This window comes from Taurulus bubalis (assembly GCF_910589615.1).
Source record: "Taurulus bubalis genome assembly, chromosome: 17".
In the NCBI taxonomy this organism is placed as follows: Eukaryota; Metazoa; Chordata; class Actinopteri; order Perciformes; family Cottidae; genus Taurulus; species Taurulus bubalis.
Genome location: NC_136605.1, coordinates 11935147 through 11956228, shown reverse-complemented (window position 1 = coordinate 11956228; position 21082 = coordinate 11935147). Strand labels below are relative to the sequence as shown.

General features: G+C 41.2%; 2 protein-coding genes across 2 annotated transcripts; one reads left to right on the top strand and one right to left on the bottom strand.

The window, feature by feature from the left end:
* The first annotated feature begins 665 nt into the window (after positions 1 to 665).
* Positions 666 to 8685, top strand: ndel1b (nudE neurodevelopment protein 1-like 1b). The gene is made up of 9 exons (XM_079232634.1): positions 666 to 698; positions 3088 to 3184; positions 4957 to 5110; positions 5774 to 5922; positions 6086 to 6222; positions 6318 to 6485; positions 6582 to 6673; positions 6791 to 6936; positions 7070 to 8685. Exons 2-9 carry the CDS (start codon positions 3099 to 3101, stop codon positions 7158 to 7160), a joined length of 1023 nt encoding a protein of 340 aa, XP_079088760.1. The 5' UTR covers positions 666 to 698; positions 3088 to 3098; the 3' UTR covers positions 7161 to 8685.
* Positions 8686 to 12266: 3581 nt separating this feature from the next.
* LOC306750210 (medium-chain acyl-CoA ligase ACSF2, mitochondrial-like) lies at positions 12267 to 20442 on the bottom strand (the record flags this gene model as incomplete). Its single annotated transcript, XM_079233605.1, has 15 exons — positions 12267 to 12643; positions 12741 to 12809; positions 12899 to 13009; positions 13778 to 13919; positions 14757 to 14908; positions 14997 to 15104; positions 15210 to 15286; positions 15397 to 15488; positions 15572 to 15723; positions 15803 to 15898; positions 16008 to 16289; positions 17811 to 17864; positions 18069 to 18197; positions 18628 to 18823; positions 20336 to 20442. The coding sequence occupies 15 exons, from the start codon at positions 20440 to 20442 to the stop codon at positions 12593 to 12595; spliced, it is 1818 nt and encodes a 605-aa protein (XP_079089731.1). The 3' UTR covers positions 12267 to 12592.
* Between the last annotated feature and the right edge of the window lie 640 nt (positions 20443 to 21082).

Below are 21082 nucleotides of genomic sequence, written 5' to 3'. Positions count from 1 at the left end.
TCGGGAAAATGGCTGGTCGAATCTCTTAGAAAAGTCATAGCTCACGATTCCCGATCGGGCCGCACGTTTTGATGTATTTTTTACGCATGTGCGGGCAACGCTGTGGGAGAAGATACGGTCCAAAGTTTGGCGGAATAAGAAGAATAATAATAAGTAATAATAATAAGCCCGAGCAATAATATGAAGTGCGCTTTGCTATAGGGGTCTATGACCCCTCTAGCTGAAGCCACACTTAAAAAATGAGTCTGTCAGACGAAACATGCAGTTGTGCAATACAATTGAGAAATGAAGGCACATATCACACCTAATATTGTCCACAAACAATAGAAAGGGGAAATAATATTACGGAAGCCTGGTTTGTCATGTTCTTCGCTGTGTGGTGGTTTCTGGCAATCATACGCCACCTTGTGGCCACTGTCTACAATACAATAAAATAAAAGGTGCGGCTGGTTCTATTAGACGCATTTCTATAGCTGCCCTGCCCAGTTCTGACGTAAACGTGCTACGTCATAACGTACGTCTGTCGGGATCACACGTCGGTTCCGGGAGACGCGTTGGCAATTTCCTAAACATCATCCGAGGCAGGAAAGAGGTGTGTGTGTGTGTATGTGTGTGTCTGCGTGTGTTGGACGTGACACCGGCTGGAAGGAGACCCCCCTGAAACAGAAGATAGCTGGACGCCGGTTTGACATGAGCAGGTAAAACAAAACCCCGTTTTAACGAGTTTAATGCCGGTCTGTGTCTCGAGCTGTCGTGTTCAGCTGCTGCTTCTTGTGTCATGAATGTTGCCGAGAGAAGCGCTCGAGCTCGGTGTAAATGCCCAGAGGTTTTCGCTTCATATGGCAATTCATTTCACTTTTTGGACGTTGAATTGTATGTTGTCTTTTCACAGTTGTTGTACTGTTGTTAACCGCGCAGTCCCGGTTATTATCAGACAGACTCACGTTTATTAGCTTAACGTAACAGACCCAAAGGACAACCTCCCGCTGACTGCCTGCTTTTTAGCGCAAACGTGTGTGTTTTCTGGAAATTACAGTTGTGTGTGATACATGTCGATTGACATGTTTATAGCAAAACCTTATTTTGATGATTTTTAAAAAAATGTTTAAATTTTTTTTTCCCTGATTACTTGCTGATCAATAGTATGACTATGTTGAACCTCTAACATTTAACGTTACCTGTCAGCATGTATGCTCTTTAAAACATGGCACAAGGGCCCAGGTCAGGGGGCCACTACACCACCAGGCCCGTAAAGCTGTGGCTCTGATTATTATTCACAGTACAGCAAAACAACACGACTACAAAGAGGTATTTGACTCACCCCTCTCCTGGGCCCCATTATAAAAATGTGACTACTTCAGTGTCGGCAGTTTAACTCTGAGTAAGCACCTGGTCATCTTCAACAAAAGAGGATGTAGAGATACGAATGTGGGAAAGGAAACTTTCTCTTCACTCCCTACCACTGTCTGTAGTTTCCAGATGGCTCCACAGTAAACAGAGGGTCACCATCGCCACCATCTTTGCTGGCTATGAGTCGTGCTGCCTGACCTGGTATTGTTACAACAGACCAATAAATCCAGGGGTCACACTGACACCGCTCCAAAGGATGCTGAAAGAAATGAGAGATAACAGGGACCGCCATTTGTTCTGGCAGAGTCTCGGGTTCTCTTGACCTGTTGCGTGATGTAACTGAACCTTGTTGTTGTGTTACCAGCAGTGCATCGCTCTGTCCACATATGTCCTAAATATGTGAAATAGCTTTGGTAGCTCCTGTCAGTGGGCTGTTGAACAGCAATATCGTTTTTTTTGTGGGGGAAGGGGATTCTCCTGATAATAAGGTCTTTCATCTGAATCTGAAACAGTTTAATGTCCCTCATGCCATTTGAAGAGCTGCAGTAATCAATAGAAAGCAATGGATTCCATTCAGCGTCATTACTAATGTTTTTTGTATGTGCTGAGAATAAATATCTTGGGCCTTTCCCACTCCGCACCCTTAGGGTATTTTGGCCTCCAGTTTCCTTTGTGATTTCCAAAGTAGTGTACTGACACGTGAGATGCCTGTCGCGGGTAAATTGTTGAAGACGTTATCTCAGTGGAATGTTTAAAGGGAAGATCAGGCGGTCCTGCCGCTGTGTGTCTCTCCATTCTTCTGAGTCTAGACTGTCTTGGCAAGGAAAACAACAACAACACACCCTCTTCCTAAACCCAAGCTGGTCTGGTCACAATCATAACTGCCATAAACAGTTGAGAGTAGTTTGCTTGACCTTCAGTCCAGCTGAGGGGTTTCCTGTGCTGCCTCCTCTGGTTGTCTTTCCTATCTGCAGGAAATCCTGATAATCTCTGTTCGGATTATGAATATTCCTGAAGCTACAACAATGGGAGTATTTACGGTGTTAATCATTTCCTGAAACCTGCCTTGTTGGTCCACATGCATCGCAGAGTGAGTCAGGGTGTATTACATTACCAGAAAAGAGGAACAACAGTTTAGTTGAGTGATATTTCTGCAAACAGGATGGAAGATAGAAACGCAACATAACTGAGCTACAACAGACCGCTTTGCTCTATTCAGCCTCACTTATTTCACATGGACTGCCTTGATTAGTAATGTTGACGTCACATGAGCTGCAAGGTTATACACTTAATGACATTTAATAAAGGGGGCACACTTCTACTAAGCTTGTCCCGATGGCCACTTTATCATAACTCAGCTTCTAAATAATCAGAGGATATTAGTCAGTGACTCGTGAGTAACTGAGGATGTAATGACCTAGGAACGGCAGGATGACATGACCTGGCTTTGTTTGTCACTTTTGAGTAAAGAGAGATCTGTTCTCTTCTCTGTTGAGGAATGAGGGGAATGTCTTAATCTTTGATTTGAGTTGTTCAGCACTGAGATAAGAGGGGACTGCACTGGCCTCATTCTACATGCCAAAGGAAACATATAGTTACAGTGTCGTACCATGTTTGAGCCACCTGCTAGTTTATTTTTTCACTCCTCAATGCTTGTTCCTCTTTTAACCTCATGAGCATGATTTCATGTGTACTTTTATGGTAAATGAGGGAAATAAATGTCTCTTTTATCCTCAGGGTGCCCTGACATGGAAGAAGAGATGATTCCCAAATTTATGTCAAAGGATGAGGAAGTTGATTACTGGAAGTCCCAAGCCCTCAAATATAAGAAAAGGTAAGTAGTGTGAAGAATATAGATATATTAGTCATGGCATTAAACATAAATATCAATGTTCTCAACTTTTTGTGCAGGATTAGTATTGCTGCTTGCATAATGCCCTTGAAGCTCATTCTTCCGAATTTGGTTATGTTAACATGCGTCATTTTCATTTTGGTCTTGCATAAACGTTGAACCAAATAACAGATGGCAGCAATACCCCATATGAAATAACCTCACCTAGAAATCATTTAAAACTCCTAACAGCAGGAGGCCAACTCTGTTTAACATTTTTTTTTAAAGCAGATGAGAATATGCTGAATCTGTGGTTTCTGTGTAAAGTTACACAGAAACCCATGTTTAGCCATATAAGGCAAATGAGCACCAGTCAGTGCCCACAAACATCTGTGGCTTGCTGAGGAGGACATTACGACATCTTTGACTTCTTCTACTACTTCTCAGTCTGCGTTTGTGAGTGTTGTGTAATCTTTGTTGAACTCGGTCTGTCTTTTCTATTTGTGGAGTTGGGCCCCATTATGCCCTCAAAGGAAGCGTAAACCTGCACAGAGGGGGTTAAAGTCTTGGTGGTTTTCTAAGAAATTCCTGATGTCGGTACACAGGAAAAACTCAACCCATGGAAAAAAAATTACTCCAAGTACACAGTGGCTTGTCCCACAGATGTTTTTGTGCACATGTTTTCTCAGGATCCCTTTTTCAGTAAACCACTCGCAGTGGCAGCATGTAGTATTTAGTTACAGATTGTGAATACAGAAGTGATATTTTTAAACGTTTTGCTGTGACAAGGCTACTTGGACATCAAACAGTTTATGATTATCCCTAAACAATTTAATAGTGTGAAATTCACATATATTTTCTGCATTCAAAAGGTCTTCGCACACATATAGAGTGCTGTTGGTCATTTGAACCATGAAAAGTGTGAGAGCCTGACTGTCAAACAGGGAAGTTTTAGGGCCCAGCGTGCTGATGAAGCAGCAACTGAGGCGTTGGTATGTGTGGAACGACCTCGGCACATCAACGTACTCATGGATTCCAGTGCTCTGTAGAGTCACTGCGAGGCCATTATCCCAGCACAGGTCAGCTGATCTCAGAACAGTGTTAACCACGATGTCATTATGTGTTTGCACTAGGGTCCATGTAGAATACGTAAACTCAGAGATTACGTCCACATTTAATTTTTCCTTCCTATTCTACATTGCCATGTATACTTGAATGAATCTACACATTCAGAACTCGTCTGCGTTATGTGTTATTGTCTGTTTTTAGATGGGTCCGGTCCTTACCAACACACACATCCTGTTTCTTAGGACATTTCCTCATCCTGTTTCTCTGCCCTCCCATTTTCTTTTCACTTCTGACCTTTGACCTCTCCCACAGCAGAGGGCTCATGACAGCAGGCCTGTTTTTCTGAGCTACTCCTGAACTACCTCCTGCCACACTACAGCTGTCTCTTTAGAGCTGTATATTTAGATTGCTTAACTCAACAATGCTGAGCCGTGCACCGTTTCCTGTTTGCAGGGTGAAGGTTAAAAATCTACAAATATCTGACTCGGCTTTTCATGCAGGTTTATTTCGGGCCGTTGGAGATAAAGCTACTAGAACACGCCTGAACCTGGCTCATCTTACGAGACAAAAGCCAGTCAGCTTTCTAGAGCTACTGCGTGTAGTGATTTAGCCAGCTATACAGAATTGAATGGATAGTGGACAGGGTAGCTGGTAGTTGACAATGATTGTTTATGTGTTTCCCCTCTCTGTCTGTGTGTGCCATCCAGCTGCTATGAAGCCCAGGAGGAGCTGCAGGAGTTCCAGGAAGGGAGCCGGGAGCTGGAAGCTGAGTTGGAGGCACAGCTTGGCCAGACTGAACACCGTCTTCGAGATCTCCAAACTGAAAACGAGAGACAGAAGAACGATGTGGCCAACCTCAAGGTGACTGGGCCGGGGGATTTGGCTTGCTAAAGCACTGGCTGTGGGTCAGGCCACCGATAAAGTAACGTGTGGTTACTTACCCTGAGGAAAAAGTCAGATGTCTTATTTGTACGTTAGGTGTTAATAAGGCATGCTCTTAGGTAATCCTCCAGTACTCTTTAATTGGATTGGAAGAAAATAGAAAACTCCAAGGATAAGTCTGCTTCTTCTTAATCACTGCAGGCCCTGTGTCTACTGTACATTCAGAAAATCACTGTAGCCACTGTACATGCAGCAGAAAAGTATTGTGATGTTTCACATGGCCGAACACGTGAGCATGATTGCAGCAGCTAATGCTGAAAACAAAGTGTGTGAATGAACCAGAGAGATCAGGAATGATGCTCTCCTTTCTTCATGGCTCTGGGACCACGATACCGACATGCTAAGTGGAGGCTCTTTGAAAGTAAAGATAATGTGTGGATGATCATCTTCACTAACTGTCTTAGGATTCTGTTGTGTATTATTTAGTAGATAAATGGTACTTTCAAGCTGCATGCCTCAACAAAATAAAATTAAAGTGTTTATTTTTCTCCTGGAGCAATAGGTCTCTTTGATGTCCTTGTTTCTTGACACACACTCACACCAAAGCTCTGTTCTCTTCTTCACTCTATTCATCTCTATCAGGAGAAGCTGGAGCATCAGTATGCCCAGAGTTATAAACAGATTTCTATGCTCGAGGATGACTTGGGCCAGACGCGCAGCATCAAGGAGCAGCTCAACAAATACGTCCGAGAGCTGGAGCAAGCCAACGATGACTTGGAGAGAGCCAAACGGTCAGACTGCCACAGTGCATTTTGGTCGATTTATTAATTGTTTTCGGTTGCACTGAGGAAATGAGAATTCAAGCTGTATTGAGATTTTATAGCACTTGGACCTACTGTAATGTTCATTCAGGTTTTAACAATTGTGCCCTTCAACCTATATACGTATGTACAGGGCAACAATAGTGTCTCTTGAGGACTTTGAGGGCCGTTTAAACCAGGCCATTGAGAGGAATGCCTTCCTGGAAAGCGAGCTGGACGAGAAGGAGTCTCTTCTAGTATCTGTGCAGCGGCTGAAAGATGAAGCACGAGGTAAAGACAATAATCCAATCTGCCCCTTCAGGATATGTCATCTATGGAAGCGTTAGTGGAGATGTACTTAATGAGTTTGACTCTTTGTTCTGCAGACCTGAGACAGGAGATGGCGGTACGTGAGCGGACCACAGACAGGATGTCAGCACCAAGCTCACCGACTTTAGACATCGACAAGATGGATTCAGCGGTACAGGCCTCTTTATCCCTCCCAGCCACACCCGTAGGAAAGAGCATAGAGCACTCCTTCAGCAGCCCAAAAGGTCAGGATTAATTAAACTCACTCTTTATTGCACATGTGAAATTGGAAATGGGCAGTTACAGAATGTATTCTAATATCAACTTGTGTCCTTGTGCAGCATTGACCAATGGATGTGGCAACTCATCCCTCACTCCTTCTGCTAGAATCTCAGCTCTTAATATTGTTGGCGATCTCCTGAGAAAAGTTGGGGTAGGTTTTATTCCCTTTTTAATTTGAGACATAATTATGTTATTTATCTGAATAGTGTCCTCAACCACAAGAGATGATGAGGCTAAATACAAATCAAACTTCCTGCTTTGTGACTAGGCTTTGGAGTCCAAAATCGCCGCCTGTAGGAACTTCGCCAAAGACCAGGCAGCAAGAAAGAATTACTCTACAGACAACGGAAAACTCATCAACAGCAATGCCACAAAGTTCTCTCATTCTCTACATACCACTTACTTTGACAAAACGTGAGTTGTTTTACCAATTTGTGTTCTTCTCCGAGCAATTCTATGCATTATACCTGGTTTTATGCACATTTGTTCTGCCATGTATGTGTGCCTGTGTTTGCTAATATTGAAAATGTCCATGTGGTAACTGCAGGACTGTAAATGGATTGGACCCCAGCTCCCTGACCTCCATGGCGACCTCCAGAGCCGTGTCTCCACCCGGCATGCTGCCTCTGAGATTGTGAGGCGCCCCAAACCACATACACCTCGACTGAAACTGCTATTTACCCAACACAATGTGGGAACCAAGAGGACACTTGAAAGACCTTTACATTGTATGCTAGGCGTGTGCGTGTGCGTGTGTGCGTGCGTGTATGCGTGTGTGTGTTTTTGAATGGGATGTGTGGAAAGAGAGGCTTGACAAAACAATGGAGTTGCGTCCAGTTTGCAGCGCTAAATGCATCTGTGAGTAGGTGCACAGTCGTGTGCATATGTTCCTACCACACACTTGCATGTGCCTATAGCTGTGCTGTGCTGTGCTTGTATGAACGCCATTGCAAATGCGTTGCTCTTTAGATGTCAACTCTGAAGTTGCACCATTATATTCTTGGTTCCATTGTTCACCTGAAAGCTCCTATCTCTGACAAAAAGCTCCCCAACAGACCACAGCTTCATCTTCATCTTCTTTTCCTCTTGTACTTTCACTTAAATTGCACAGTTAAACTATTTTCAATTTTAGAATGTATTATATTTAAAAAGGGATGTGTTCATATGAATTAATTTATCTCACAGTATGCTTTAAACATGCAATGTTTCCTATTTTCTTGCATGTGTGCATATGTAATGTGGGGTTGGAGAGGTATTGTTGCTCCCCATGTTCATGACTGAAGTGAATGTTGATCGTTCAAAGCCATGTAGCCACAGCGCAGTCGTTCCTCGTGTTACTGGCTACTTGCTGGATTCGGAAGTAGTCTCCGTGTTAAAGGTTGGAAATATCAGCTGGTTCTGTCCTCTGGGTTAAACCTGCACTTAAACAAACGGCTCCTCGCAGGTTTTGCTGCAGTTTCGTGTTTTCCTCTGTGGACATCAATTGACATTTCGAGGGAACAGTTTTGCCTTTTTTTTGTATGTTTAATATATTGATTTTTTTTTAACTATTGTGACAGGCTCATTTACCTCATTCTGATATGATGGATTTGTAATATGGGTAGCTACATTTGGCTTTATAAAACTCTCACAAAAAGATACTCAAAACAAAACTGAGACTGTTTGTTGACTTTAGCTGGTGTATGAATTTATGGTCCATTGTGGCATTTGTGTCATGCAGCATATCTACTGATTTGTTATTGTGTAAACTTCATGTTAATTTGGATTGATTCTTTAATTTTCAGCTGGATATTGACATTGCATTCACTTTTTACATGCCAAAATTTGCTCTCAACCCATTTTGCCCACATTTCTTTATTTCATGGATCTTTGTGTCACCATCTCAAAGCATAATTTGACCCCTTGACTATTATTTTTGTTTGAAAATATGAGATGTCCTTTTGGGCACTCTATGAGCCTGTTACTAAAGTGTGTTCTACAGTCGGTGTATATAGCTTGTAAGGATGGTAATTTTGCCTACCATATTTGTACATACTGACATTTGGACATTAAATTCCTATTTATTTCAGATTCTGTATGGCATGTTCAGATAATGAATGGTTAAAGCCATTGTATTATATCAAATTGTTTGTCAAACTTGTTTAAGCAAATAAAGATTGAGATGACAAATATACAGTATATTGTGTAGTTAATATCCTTTTGAGCTCTAAGCAGGCTCCTCTTCTCACCAATATCTCATCAGTAGATGGGTACCAATGATGTTCTGGGTGGTTTTAATCCCCCGCTGCAGAGCCCTCCTCTCCCAGGCCGTGCACATCTCATGCCAGTTTATAATGTTTCCAGTCAGGATGCTTTCTATTGCTCCTCTGTAAAAGTTAACAAGAACTTGGCACTGGACCTTTTCCTCCTTAAGTTTCCTTAAGAAATACAGCCGTTTATGAGCTTTCTTCTCCAGGATGGAGATGTGTGATGACCATGTCAGGCGGACAGCGTGAGCAGGCGGGGGCTAAGCACACAGCCCTGAGGGGCTCCGGGGTTCAACACTAGTGGAGCAGGTTTGGCTGCCAATCCAAAATGCCTGAGGTCTGTTTGTGAGAAAGAATAATAACCAGGTATAGAGTGAGCTAATCAAGTCCAGAGTGCTAAGTTTACCTTATTATTATTATTATTATTATTATTATTATCCATATGGATAACGTGTGTTTGTTATTGTTCTCTTCAAACTGTGTTGGGCTGTAAACTAACTTAATACAATTGAAAGCCAGTCCAGAGAACACGCGGCTGATGGATCTGCAGAGCAAGCTGGTCTTCCATGAGCCATCAATATCCAGTCCACTTTATTATTGCATCTTTTTCACTGTATATTATATAACTTGGAATGACATTATGATGTAACAATGATTCAGAGCAATCAATGACGAAGATCATGTTTATTTGTTTGAGGGGACTGCAGGTCTTTCCATCACAATATTGTAAACAATGATAAATATGCTGTCGTGAACTTGATGGAATGTTTAATAAAACATAAGCCATCCTTGTTTATGTGCTGCTGTGTTGAAGGCATCATGGGAGGTTATCCATGCCCACCTGAGATTGTGACAAAACTGAAAACCGTCATGAACATTAAAAGAGATAATAACGGTGAGCGGTTACATGTCCTAAACCTTTTCAAAGAATGCTGTATTAAACTCACAGGAGCATAGCTTCTCCAACATATAAGAACATGTGTACATCATGTTTCATAAGGATACTGCTGCATTGAAGGCCGCATGAAAGACTCGATCATCCGAGGAGAGAACATCTATCCCGCTGAGATCGAGCAATTTCTCTTTACACATCCCAAAGTACAGGAGGTGCAGGTAAGACTCGGCACCACTAGAGGGCAGCAGGAGTCAGATTACTTGTTACTAAGCAGGCGACTAAAGATGCACCTTGAAGCCATACCTTTTCTCTCTCTGAATGTGTAGACAGTTATGGACATCATTTTGAATGTCCATAACTGTCTCTGGAAGGGATTTTGCTGCTGAGCTGTCTTTACTTAAGATTCTTTTATTTTTACTTAACAATGTGGAGATGTAAACAAAATAAAGTATGGTACATTATATACTATGACATATTTCATGACACTTTTTAGTCTTTTTTTTTTTGTAAGGCTACAATTACAACAACTACTACTCTTTACGTTACTACAACAACTACAACAAATTACTACAACTACTTCAACAACTATACTATTAGTTGATTTAATAGTTAGTCCATTTATTCATTTAGCAATCTTGACAGAAAACAGAGACATTTACACAACATTTAAATTCTCTCGTGTTCCAATAACAGACTCTGCTTCATATATTTGTTGTCATCATACATTCAGATTTTGTGCCTCCGTTTTTTTGGTAGATCATTAAAAAACGTGTACAACTCAATAAACAGGTATGCAATTGGGATCAAACATTAATAATATGATTATCACAATATGTGTAACGATGACATTAAAATTATTCTTAAAAAAAGTGTATTACATTTAAGGCCCTTTTAAGACAAACAAAATTACTTACAGTGATTAAATGAGGACCTTCAGTGTCTGCCAGTCCATTAACTTGTTAACAAAGAAAGAACATTCTAAAATACAAATCTAAAATGTATAAACATCTATGACCTATTATACACCATCTGCTATAAATAAAAAAGGCTAAAATGCAGAAAACATATTTATTTATTTTTTAAATTGCTTTACTGGTGTTTTCTTACTCTGTGAATTTGTTGAGGATCAGTCTAGTCCCAAAACAGCTGAGCTCCTCCATCGTTTTCTGGAGGACGGAGACAAAGAAACCACATTACAAACACGCGATCATTCAAATGAGTTTACTCAGTGACTCTGAACAAAGTCCATCCACTGATGAAAGCCACACCATGGGAGTGAAAGCTCTGGAAAATGTTCAAGATAGCATTAATGGAAAACTAACATCAATATATTGTCGGCTGCAATGTCAATGATTCCTTTTTTGATTACGTGAGATCATGGTTTCTTTTTTTCTTTTTCTGAATCAGAAAAGTTGTAATTAATCATGAACTCTCAATGTTCAGATTAATTAATAGTTATGTATGTATAGTTATAGTTTTGTAAGCATTAATGGAACACTAACACCAATACATTATTTTAAGTGACACTGTGTTGCATTGACCACTGAGCATGAGCATAAACTTACCGCTGGAGCAAACTTGTGCTGCATATTTTCCACGCCTTGCTGTGTTTGAGTCCTTCCACAGACCTGAGACTGCGAGCACAAGAGCTGAGCAGTGCTGACATTGGTCTTTATCACACGATCTGTTTCAACTGGATGTAAATACTGTGTAGAGGAGACCAGGCCTTGGCAACAAATGAGCTGGTTCCTGCCTATCTGTACAGAGGTTGGATCACTGTCGGTAATCTTTAACTTCCGCTCACTTCTGTAGGCTGAGAGCCAATTGGTCATTTCAAACCCATTTCAGCATATTCTAAGAAAATGTTTATTATAAAGAAAATAACCAATGTAAATAATTTACCAACAGGCATTTGAAAAGGACCTATGAATAGAGAGTTAATATAAAGTGTGCCACCATTAATTCTGCCACATTAGTGATGTTTTATAATTTGTGATTTTTAATGTATGCATTCATAAAGCAAGAGAAGGAGCTGCTAACCAACGTGAGCCATCAGGAGGGGAAAAGGCTGCTATTACACTTACTTTATAGAAGCATATTCATCAATTTATTAATTAATCCGACTACTATGAAATGGACACAAACATATTTGTTGTATATTTTATTAAAAACTACTGCTTGAATGAGTTGTAATTCTGTTTTATAATGTAATTCCCGTTTCACTAAGTCCAAATCTTACTTAAGTCAAACTGTGTTCAATTTTTTAATTAAAAAAAAGCATGATGTAATTTGCAAATATTAATATACTGAACAAAATGTTAGACTGAATTATTACAGCGTCCTATTAATATAATAATCATAACACATTGTATTTGTATAGTGCTTTAATAGGTACTTAAGGCACTGTACATGGGGAAAAACAAACAATAGAAGCAATAACAATGTACAAAGTAGGTACCAAAAAAAAGTGGGTTACTTTTTAAAGTATATTAACAGGGAAAAGAACATCCCTTATTATCATAATTAATTAATGATTATTAATTATCATGAAATGCACATTATACAAATGTCTACCAGAGAGAGAAAAAATATGCTTAGCCTGCTTAGAGACAAGGAATCTGACTTCTGCTGCCCTCTAGTGGTGCTGAGTCTTAGATACACCTCCTGTATTTTGGGATGTGTAAAGAGAAATTGCTCGATCTCAGAAATTGAAAAAAGTGTCATGAAATATGTCATAGTTTAGTGTGGCATACTTTCTTTCTTTTGTTTTACATCTTTACATTGTTACAAGTACAAGTTAAAAAAGAAATTCAAGTAATGACAGTTCAGCAGCTAAATCCCTTGCAGAGTCCCAGTTCACCTCTCGGTAAAGAAATTATGAACTCAACACTGCTCAGTTATGATTCTCCGTCGATGTGGGTCCATACAATTAAAGGCCTAATTTCTTCTCCATTTGCTCCTTTAATATGATCTTCTTGATCTACAAAAAGCAAACAGTAGTCGTTTTAGTCTCATTAAACTGATCAACAGTAAATCATCAGGATAGTTCAGTTGGTGTGTGAGCAGAAGCATCGTACCTTTCCAGAGACCGTCAGAGGGTAGCTGTCTACAAAGAACACATAGTGTGGGATCTTGAAGTGGGAAATCTAGTGGAGTAAAACACAAAATGTACTAACAGTTTTGCTGATTCTGAGTATGTTGTAGCAGTTTCATTGATCACAGCCCCAACACTCACCTGGCCTTTGCAGAAAGCTCTTATCTCCTCTGCGCTGGATTTCTGATCCTTCCTCAGCCTGATGCAGGCACACACCTGCTCCCCCAACCGCTCATCTTTCACTCCAACAACCTGGGAAACGGACAGAGAAACAGAACAACCAGAGAGCAGATTCAACACTCAGCTCATTATTATGAGTTTTTGAGCATCCCAAGCCACTAAACAAGGAGTATATCATAGTATAAAACATGTCATTTTATTTTGCCAGTAGGTGGCGCTATGACAATGTGGTCATTGGTCCTTATCTCCTAAACGCAATGAGATATCAAAAAGCTTTTGATAACTTTTAAAGGTTACAGCTCTGATAATGAATCAGAGCAAGTTTGGAATGAATGGGACCCAGCGTGTAGGTTCGCAAGAATATGTTTTTCACAAAATTCAAAATGGCGAAAAATCTAAGAATGCGGAGTTTAGGGGTATGAGATGCTTTTTTGTAGAGCAGGTGTAGATGAACAGGTGTGAATATTTTCAAGTCAAACAAACATTCTGGGTGAGGGGCGTCGCAGGTCCAACTTCTAGGGGGCGCTAGAGAGCAATTTTGTTTACACAAATATGACGCCTCTATCAGATGGCTATTTTCCCCAAGCCTGACAAGCGTGCCAAATATGGTGAGTTTTTGAGTATGGCAAATACCCCAAATATGTGCTCGATTTCATCCTAAGAATTGCAATAGGGTCCTCTTGGACTAACTAGGTCAGTCGCTCGGATCCTAATAATGTCCATAACTGTCAACATAACATTCAGAGAGAGAAGAAGTATAGTTTCAAGGTGCATCTTTAGTCGCCTGCCTGGAGACAAGGAATCTGACTCCTGCTGCCCTCTAGTGGTGCCGAGTCTTACCTGCACCTCCTGTACTTTGGGATGTGTAAAGAGAAATTGCTCGATCTCAGCGGGATAGATGTTCTCTCCTCCTCGGATGATCAAGTCTTTCATGCGGCCTTCAATGCGGCAGTATCCCAAACTGTTCAGACTGGCCGTGTCACTGTGCAGAAGAAAGATCACACAACATGTAACGTGAGCATCAACCCGTTCCGGTAACAGGTTCTCTTTTCGACAAACATTCAGGAGACATGTAGATACATGCTGTAGAACATCAGGAGAATATATTCCCTTCTCACTCAGAAGGAGGCACAGGTTCTCGTCCAGGCTCTGATCATCTCGTGCCTTGACTACTGTAACTCCCTCCTGGCAGGTCTACCTGCTAATGCCATTCGACCTTTACAGCTCATCCAGAATGCAGCAGCTCGACTGGTCTTTTACCTCCCGAAATTCACCCACGCTACTCCGCTCCTCCGTGCCCTTCACTGGTTACCGGTGGTCGCCCGCATCCGCTTCAAAACATTGGTACTTGTGTACCGTGCTGCGAAAAGATCAGTTCCAATCTACATCCAGGACATGGTAAAACACCCCAGCTCGTTTACTCCGCTCGGCTTCTGCCAATCGGCTTGTAGCTCCGTCACTGCGATCTAAACACTCAACAAAGTCACGACTGTTTGCTGTCCTGGCTCCTCAATGGTGGAATGAGCTCCCCATTGACATCAGGACAGCAGAAAGTCTCTGCATCTTCCGTCGCAAACTAAAAACACATCTTTTCCGACTATACCTTGGCTTGAATAAGGAAAGTAGCACCGTAGTAGCACTTAAATGGCACTTACTGATAGCACTTTGTGGTTTAACTTTTATTGAAGAAATTGTACTTTCTTGATTCTTGTTGTTCTGAGTTTGTACTCATGGTTGAATGCACGTATTGTAAGTCGCTTTGAATAAAAACATCAGCTAAGTGAAATGTAATGTAATGTAATGCAATGTAGTATCTCACCCAGTCCTGTACCAGCGGTCGTGGGAGATAACTTCTCTGGTTTTCTCGAGATCGTTCCAGTATCCATGCATCACACAGCTGCCTCTGATCATCAGCTCCCCTGAAGCCCCGAGAGGGACAATCTCCCCAGTATCTGGATCCACCACTTTAGCCTATAGTAAAGACACACAGGTATAAGTCAGAGTGTTGTAATGCCGATATGTAGATAAAGGTTTTTGCAACAAACAAAAAAAGGCATACCTCAGTGTGGCTCATGATGCATCCAACAGTATTTGTCTTCAGCTCATCGTTGTCTTGTGGGAATCCCAGAAATGTAAGGGGGCTGTTCTCAGTGGTTCCATAACCTATCTATTAAAACATGATGTACACATGTTCTTATATGTTGGAGAACTTCTGCTCCTGTGAGTTTAAGACAGCATTCTTTGAAAAGGTTTAGGACATGTAACCGCTCACCGTTATCTCTTTCATGTTCATGACGGTTTTCAGTTTTGTCACAATCTCAGGTGGGCAGGGAGAACCTGCCATGATGCCTACAACACAGCAGCACATACACAAGGATGCCTCAAATGCTGGCTCAACATCCCACCAAGTTCAATACCACACATTCATCATGTTTGTATTCATCAAAGTCTTCTATTACCGGCTTCAATTGATGACACATCATACTTGTGTAAATCCTGTTGGATGAGCATGTCGGTGAACATAGTGGGAGTGCCATACACAAAAGTACACCTTGAGTGGAAACACAAGAATCAATTGAAGCGCATAATGGTGCATATTTGAAAGTAACTTGGGTGATAAGCAGTGGGCCATACTTTTCCCTTTGAATAGCCTCTAGGTTGGCTTGGCTGTTGTAGCCGGGTGAAGGAAAGACCAGCGTGATACCATGCACAGCCATGTTTATCCCTGCCAGCACAGATCCAAAGCAGTGGTACAAGGGTACAGGGACACACACTCGCACTTCAGGCTGAGAAGAATATGGAAAATAAGATTACGTCAAATCCACTGTGTGTTTTTTGCAAATTGAGAGAAGAGTATGGACTTACTCTCAGTCCATAACCCATTCGGAGACCCATAAAGTAGGCATTGTTTACAATATTGTGGTGGGAAAGACTGGCTCCCTTTGGACTCCCTGTAGTGCCCTGAAACAAATAACAATGACTTGATCTGAATCATAGTTACATCCTATTGTCAGTCAAATGTGAATCATAAATGTGTCAGTTAAGTGAAAGATGCAATGTTGTAGGTTACGGATGTGAACTGGATGTTGATGGGCTCATCGAAGGACAGCTTTCTCTGCAGATCCATCAGCTGTTTGTGGTGCCGGCTCTGCCCTGCTTGCATCACATCATCCACGTGGAGCATCCCTGGCTGCCTGCTGTCCGTCACAATCACCATGCGCAAGTCTGGCAACCTGGAGCTTTTGATCATGCCTTCTGGCATTGTGTCGATCTCCGGGCAGAGCTCCCTCAGCATCTCACTATAATGTTGGGTTTTATAGCGGGCAGGGCAGACCACCGCTTTACACTGGACCTGCATACGATAAATCAGTTCTGTTTAATGTATTTACATAGTCATGTGTAAGGATTACTATTTCTATGAAAATGGTAAATTGTCAGAAATACTTTGCTACAAGTAAAAGCTTTGCATTTGAACTCAAACTAAAGTAAAAGTTCAAAAACATTTGCACCTAAATATACTTAAAGTGTAAAAGGTCCACATGCTGTCCACCCATCCTCAACCAATGTATATCATATTAATGAATCTATAATTAATGATGCTTTAAAATACACATTACTTCAATATTGCAGCTGGTAAAAGTGGGTGTTTTTACAATATAAATCAAACGAAAAGTTCGGAGATTTGTGTTTGGTAGATTATTTCTCTCATGTAACAATGCTCCTTGGCAATACAGTGTATAGCGTTGGAAAGCCTGTTTATTTCCCTTTTAAACGATGCCCCATTTGTAAGGAACGTGTATTTGTGGGATGAGCAGCACAGCTAAGTAAGTGGGGGGAAAATGGGTGAAACATTTGCCAAATCTTCTCTGCCAATGCCAAACAGCTTTTTCTGCTGTTGCTATTGACTCTTGTTCCACAAAGGTGCTTCATTGGAGTTAATCTCAATGCAGAGATATCAAGATGAGATTCTGCAAACAGCAGCAATCCCATTTCTCCACAGTCTAGGACCGAACTCCATCCTCCAAGATGTCAGCATCAGAGACCTCCAGAGTTTGGGAGTAGGGAGAAGGGAATGGCCTCCAGCAGTCCTGACCTCAACCCAGTTGAACACTTGTGGGATAATCTTGGAGGTTCTGTTCGTGCTAGCGTGACCAACACAACCACGTTGGCTGACTTGAGACAAATCCTGCTTGAGTAGTGGAATGCCATCCCACAGCAGTGTTCACCAGGCTGATAACCAGCATGAGGAGGAGGTGCCAGGCTGTTGTGGCTGTGAATGGTTCTTCCATACACTACTGAGGCTCCTGACTGTTTGTTAAATGAATACATTGTAAAATGTCCAATATGTCTTGTTTCTTGCTTGTTACCAATAGACTTCAATCATCCAATCCACCAAACAAGAGTCAATAGCAATATTATATAAGCTATTCGGCCTTGGCAGAGAAGATTTGGCTAATTTTTCATGGATGCAACCCACATGCTCAGTTCTGCTGCTCATCCCACAAACACATGTTCCTTACAAATGGGGCACAATAAACAGGTTTTCCAATTGTATACAAGTTTTTGCCAAGAAGCATTGTTACAACATAGAAACTTTGTGTTTGATGTTTATATTTCTGGGTAGCTTGAGAAATTCACCAAGAGATCAATACATGCTTATCTTTATCCAGAATAACACATCATATTTTATTCGTTGATTATTTTGTATGATTAATCTAAATCTGCAGAGATACTAGACACTTTTGTGTGAGGACGGCAGGGATACCTCTGTTTCTCTTTTATTCCATTTATGAACTTTATGACCCTTATGCCCCTCATGCCCCAGGGTCTGATTGGTGGTTATGTAAGTCAGCTGTAACACAATTCGTCGTACCTGCTTTAGAGTAAACTCCACTTCCTTCAACTGATAGGCCGGGTTCAATGACACCTGCATGTAAAACAGTTTCAAGTCAAGCGTATACAACGCACATTCTCCAAAGGCCTTTCCAGTACATACCATATCATACATACATATATATATATACCGTATGTTTGACGGAAGGGTGTTTGGTAACACAAAGCCGCTGTCTGTCTAACGACAAGGCTACACAGTAAATGTCATTTTAACATTACAAACTACTCAGAAACTGACCTGTATAATTCCAGCTTTGGCTGATGCAAACTGGAAGAGGATCCACTCATACGTGTTGGGACCCCAAATTCCCAGTCTGTCGCCTCGCTCCAGGCCCAAAGCAAGCAGACCGGCAGCCGTCTTGTCAACCTGCAGCCATGAATGTCACAAAAAGATTTAGTCGTGTCACTTATGGCACTTTACGCTAGCGTTCTAGTTGTGTGGATGCGATAGTGCTCGATAGAAAATGTTTCTTGTGATTTAGAGAAGCTTTGTGAAGAGAACCAATTTATATAGTAAATCTACATCTGATGGTTGCTGCTTCATTTAGATTTATTGTAGTAGGCTTAGTTTTAAGGAGGCACATTTCGTCTCAGGGGCCACCCGATGTGATTTCAGTAGGTGTCAATAGGTCAAACAACAATTCTATTAACTTAAAAAGTGAACACAGAAAGAAAAGGTATCAGCTATTTAGCAATGATTTGACATGTTTCGTTATTGAAACAGGAAACTCACTTGTATAACATCAATAGCATCAAAGTGTTGATACATGCATGAAGGCACAAAGTAGGAGACGTACATCTTGCTGAAACTGTGCAAAGGTTTTACGAATGCCGTCCTGCAGAAAGACCACAGCTTCACGGTCAGGCCAGCGCTGGACTGAGGAGTCCAGGCTCTGGCCGACAGTCAGGGGGAGCAGAGAGGTGGAGGAGGTGCCATGCACATAGCTGCTGGTCAGAGAGGGTGTGTGAGGAGGACTGTCCACATGGAGGGATCTGGCATACAAAGATTTAGGAAAAAGCACAGGGGTCATACATGGTCTAAGATTTCAATGTCAAAATGTACTGCAGATAAGAAGTGCAAAGGTCCCGGAAAGTGACACACAAGATACACAGTTTTAAGCAAACTAGTACAATTCAAATCAAATAACAAGAAAAAAAACACATCAAATACTCTCACATTTAGATGCACAATATGATTAAATTGAAAAGCAGCAAAATGTTTGATATCACTTCTCTGAGTGATTGAAGCCAGTGTAAGTATTTCAGAACTGGCGTAAATCAGTTGTATTTCCTAGTTTATCAAGATGTCTGGCTTGACTCTTAGTTATGAGACACAGAGAGTTAAGGTGAGAGATGATATTCTGTCTTGTTTCCTGTGCTACAAAGAAGTCTTATCTCAGTCTTATCTCAGTCCACTTCTATGTCTTGACCTAAAAACGGTAAGTTTAATATCAGCCAATAATAGTAATTCAGTACAGTAGCATCAAGACAGTTCTTTACAAGAGGCTTAAGAACTGCAGTTTTCAAAGCCTGTAGAAAAATGTCACATTGGAGAGAGTTATTATCTATGACGTATCAGGGCTCGCCCCCCGAAGTGCGAGACAGTTGAGAGCCCTGACGCATTATTTCATCAGGCTGCATCAAGTAATTTGCTACGAACGGAACATTAAATAGGGCTATAGTTTTAGGTTTAATGGAGCAGGGCGATACTTGGCTCACTGCTAAGTAGTAGGAGACAACTCGGACGGACCACAAGGGAGAGCTAGTGTGATTTGAATTGGAGGGAGAAGTTTGCTGACACGTTATGACGTGCAACTAGTCATGAGGGAGACTTTGGTGTGAAATACATTGTCGGTTCGAGCGCGCGAGACCAGGTGGATGCCATCACGACAGAAGAAAAAACACCACAGAAGCCCAGTTTAAATGCGGACGGCTGCAGCGAGCGATGACGCAGTGGAGTGGGGGAGGGGACCAGAGGCTCAAAGATCCGTTTACCTGGGACCCTGAAGGAGTCGCGGAGTATGCTGACGCCATAGTTTAGTAAACACAATCGGATCACAATCGGATCATTGACTCTTGACTTGGCCAAGAACACATCTCAGTCAGTGGACTACTGAAAGCAAAACTACTTTAGAGGATATTGTTTCAGTGCACTGATAATGACTCTAAAACCAAACATTTGGACAAACAAAGTCTGCATATTACTGACACACCGACTAGTCGTGGTCAGTCCATGAATGCATCTGTGAAAAATGTTTTTTTATTATTTATGTTGTCGGCTGCAATGTCAATGATTCCTTTTTTGATTACGTGAGATCGTGGTTTCTTTTTTCTTTTTCTGAATCAGAAAAGTTGTAATTAATCATGAATTCTCAATGTTCCGATTAATTAATAGTTATGTATGTATAGTTATAGTTTTGTAAGCATTAATGGAACACTAACACCAATACATTATTTTAAGTGACACCATGTTGCATTGACCACTGATCATGAGCATAAACTTACCGACAACACTGGAGCAAACTTGTGCTGCATATTTTCCACGCCTTGCTGTGTTTGAGTCCTTCCACAGACCTGAGACTGCGAGCACAAGAGCTGAGCAGGGCTGACATTGGTCTTTATCACGCGATCTGTTTCAACTGGATGTAAATGCTGGGTAGTGTAGAGGAGACCAGGCCTTGGCAACAAATGAGCTGGTTCTACCTGCCTATCTGTACACAGGTTGGATTACATCACTGTGTGTGTGTAATCTTTAACTTCCGCTCACTTAAAATTACCAATGTAAATCATTTACCCGACAAGGACCTGTGAATAGACACTTAATATAAAGTGTGCCCCCATTCATTCAGCGACATTAATGATGTTTTATAATTTATGATGTATAATGTCATGCACTCAAAAAGCAAGAGAAGGAGCTGCTAACCAACGTGAGCCATCAGGAGGGGATCAAGTAATGAATTAATCAAACGTCTATGAAAAGGACACAAAATAGTTGTGTCCATTGTCCGTTATTACAGCGTCATATGATTATAATAAATTACACAATAACACTGTATTTCTATAGCGCTTTAAAAGTTACTCAAGGCTCTTTTACATGGTAAAAGCAAACAATAGAAGCAATAACAATATACAAAGTACCTGTAGGTGGAGCCTGCAGCGCCTACAGGGCATGGGTTACTTGTTCCACTATATTAACAGGGAAAAGAACATCCCTTATTATCATAATTAATTAATGATAATTAATTATCATGA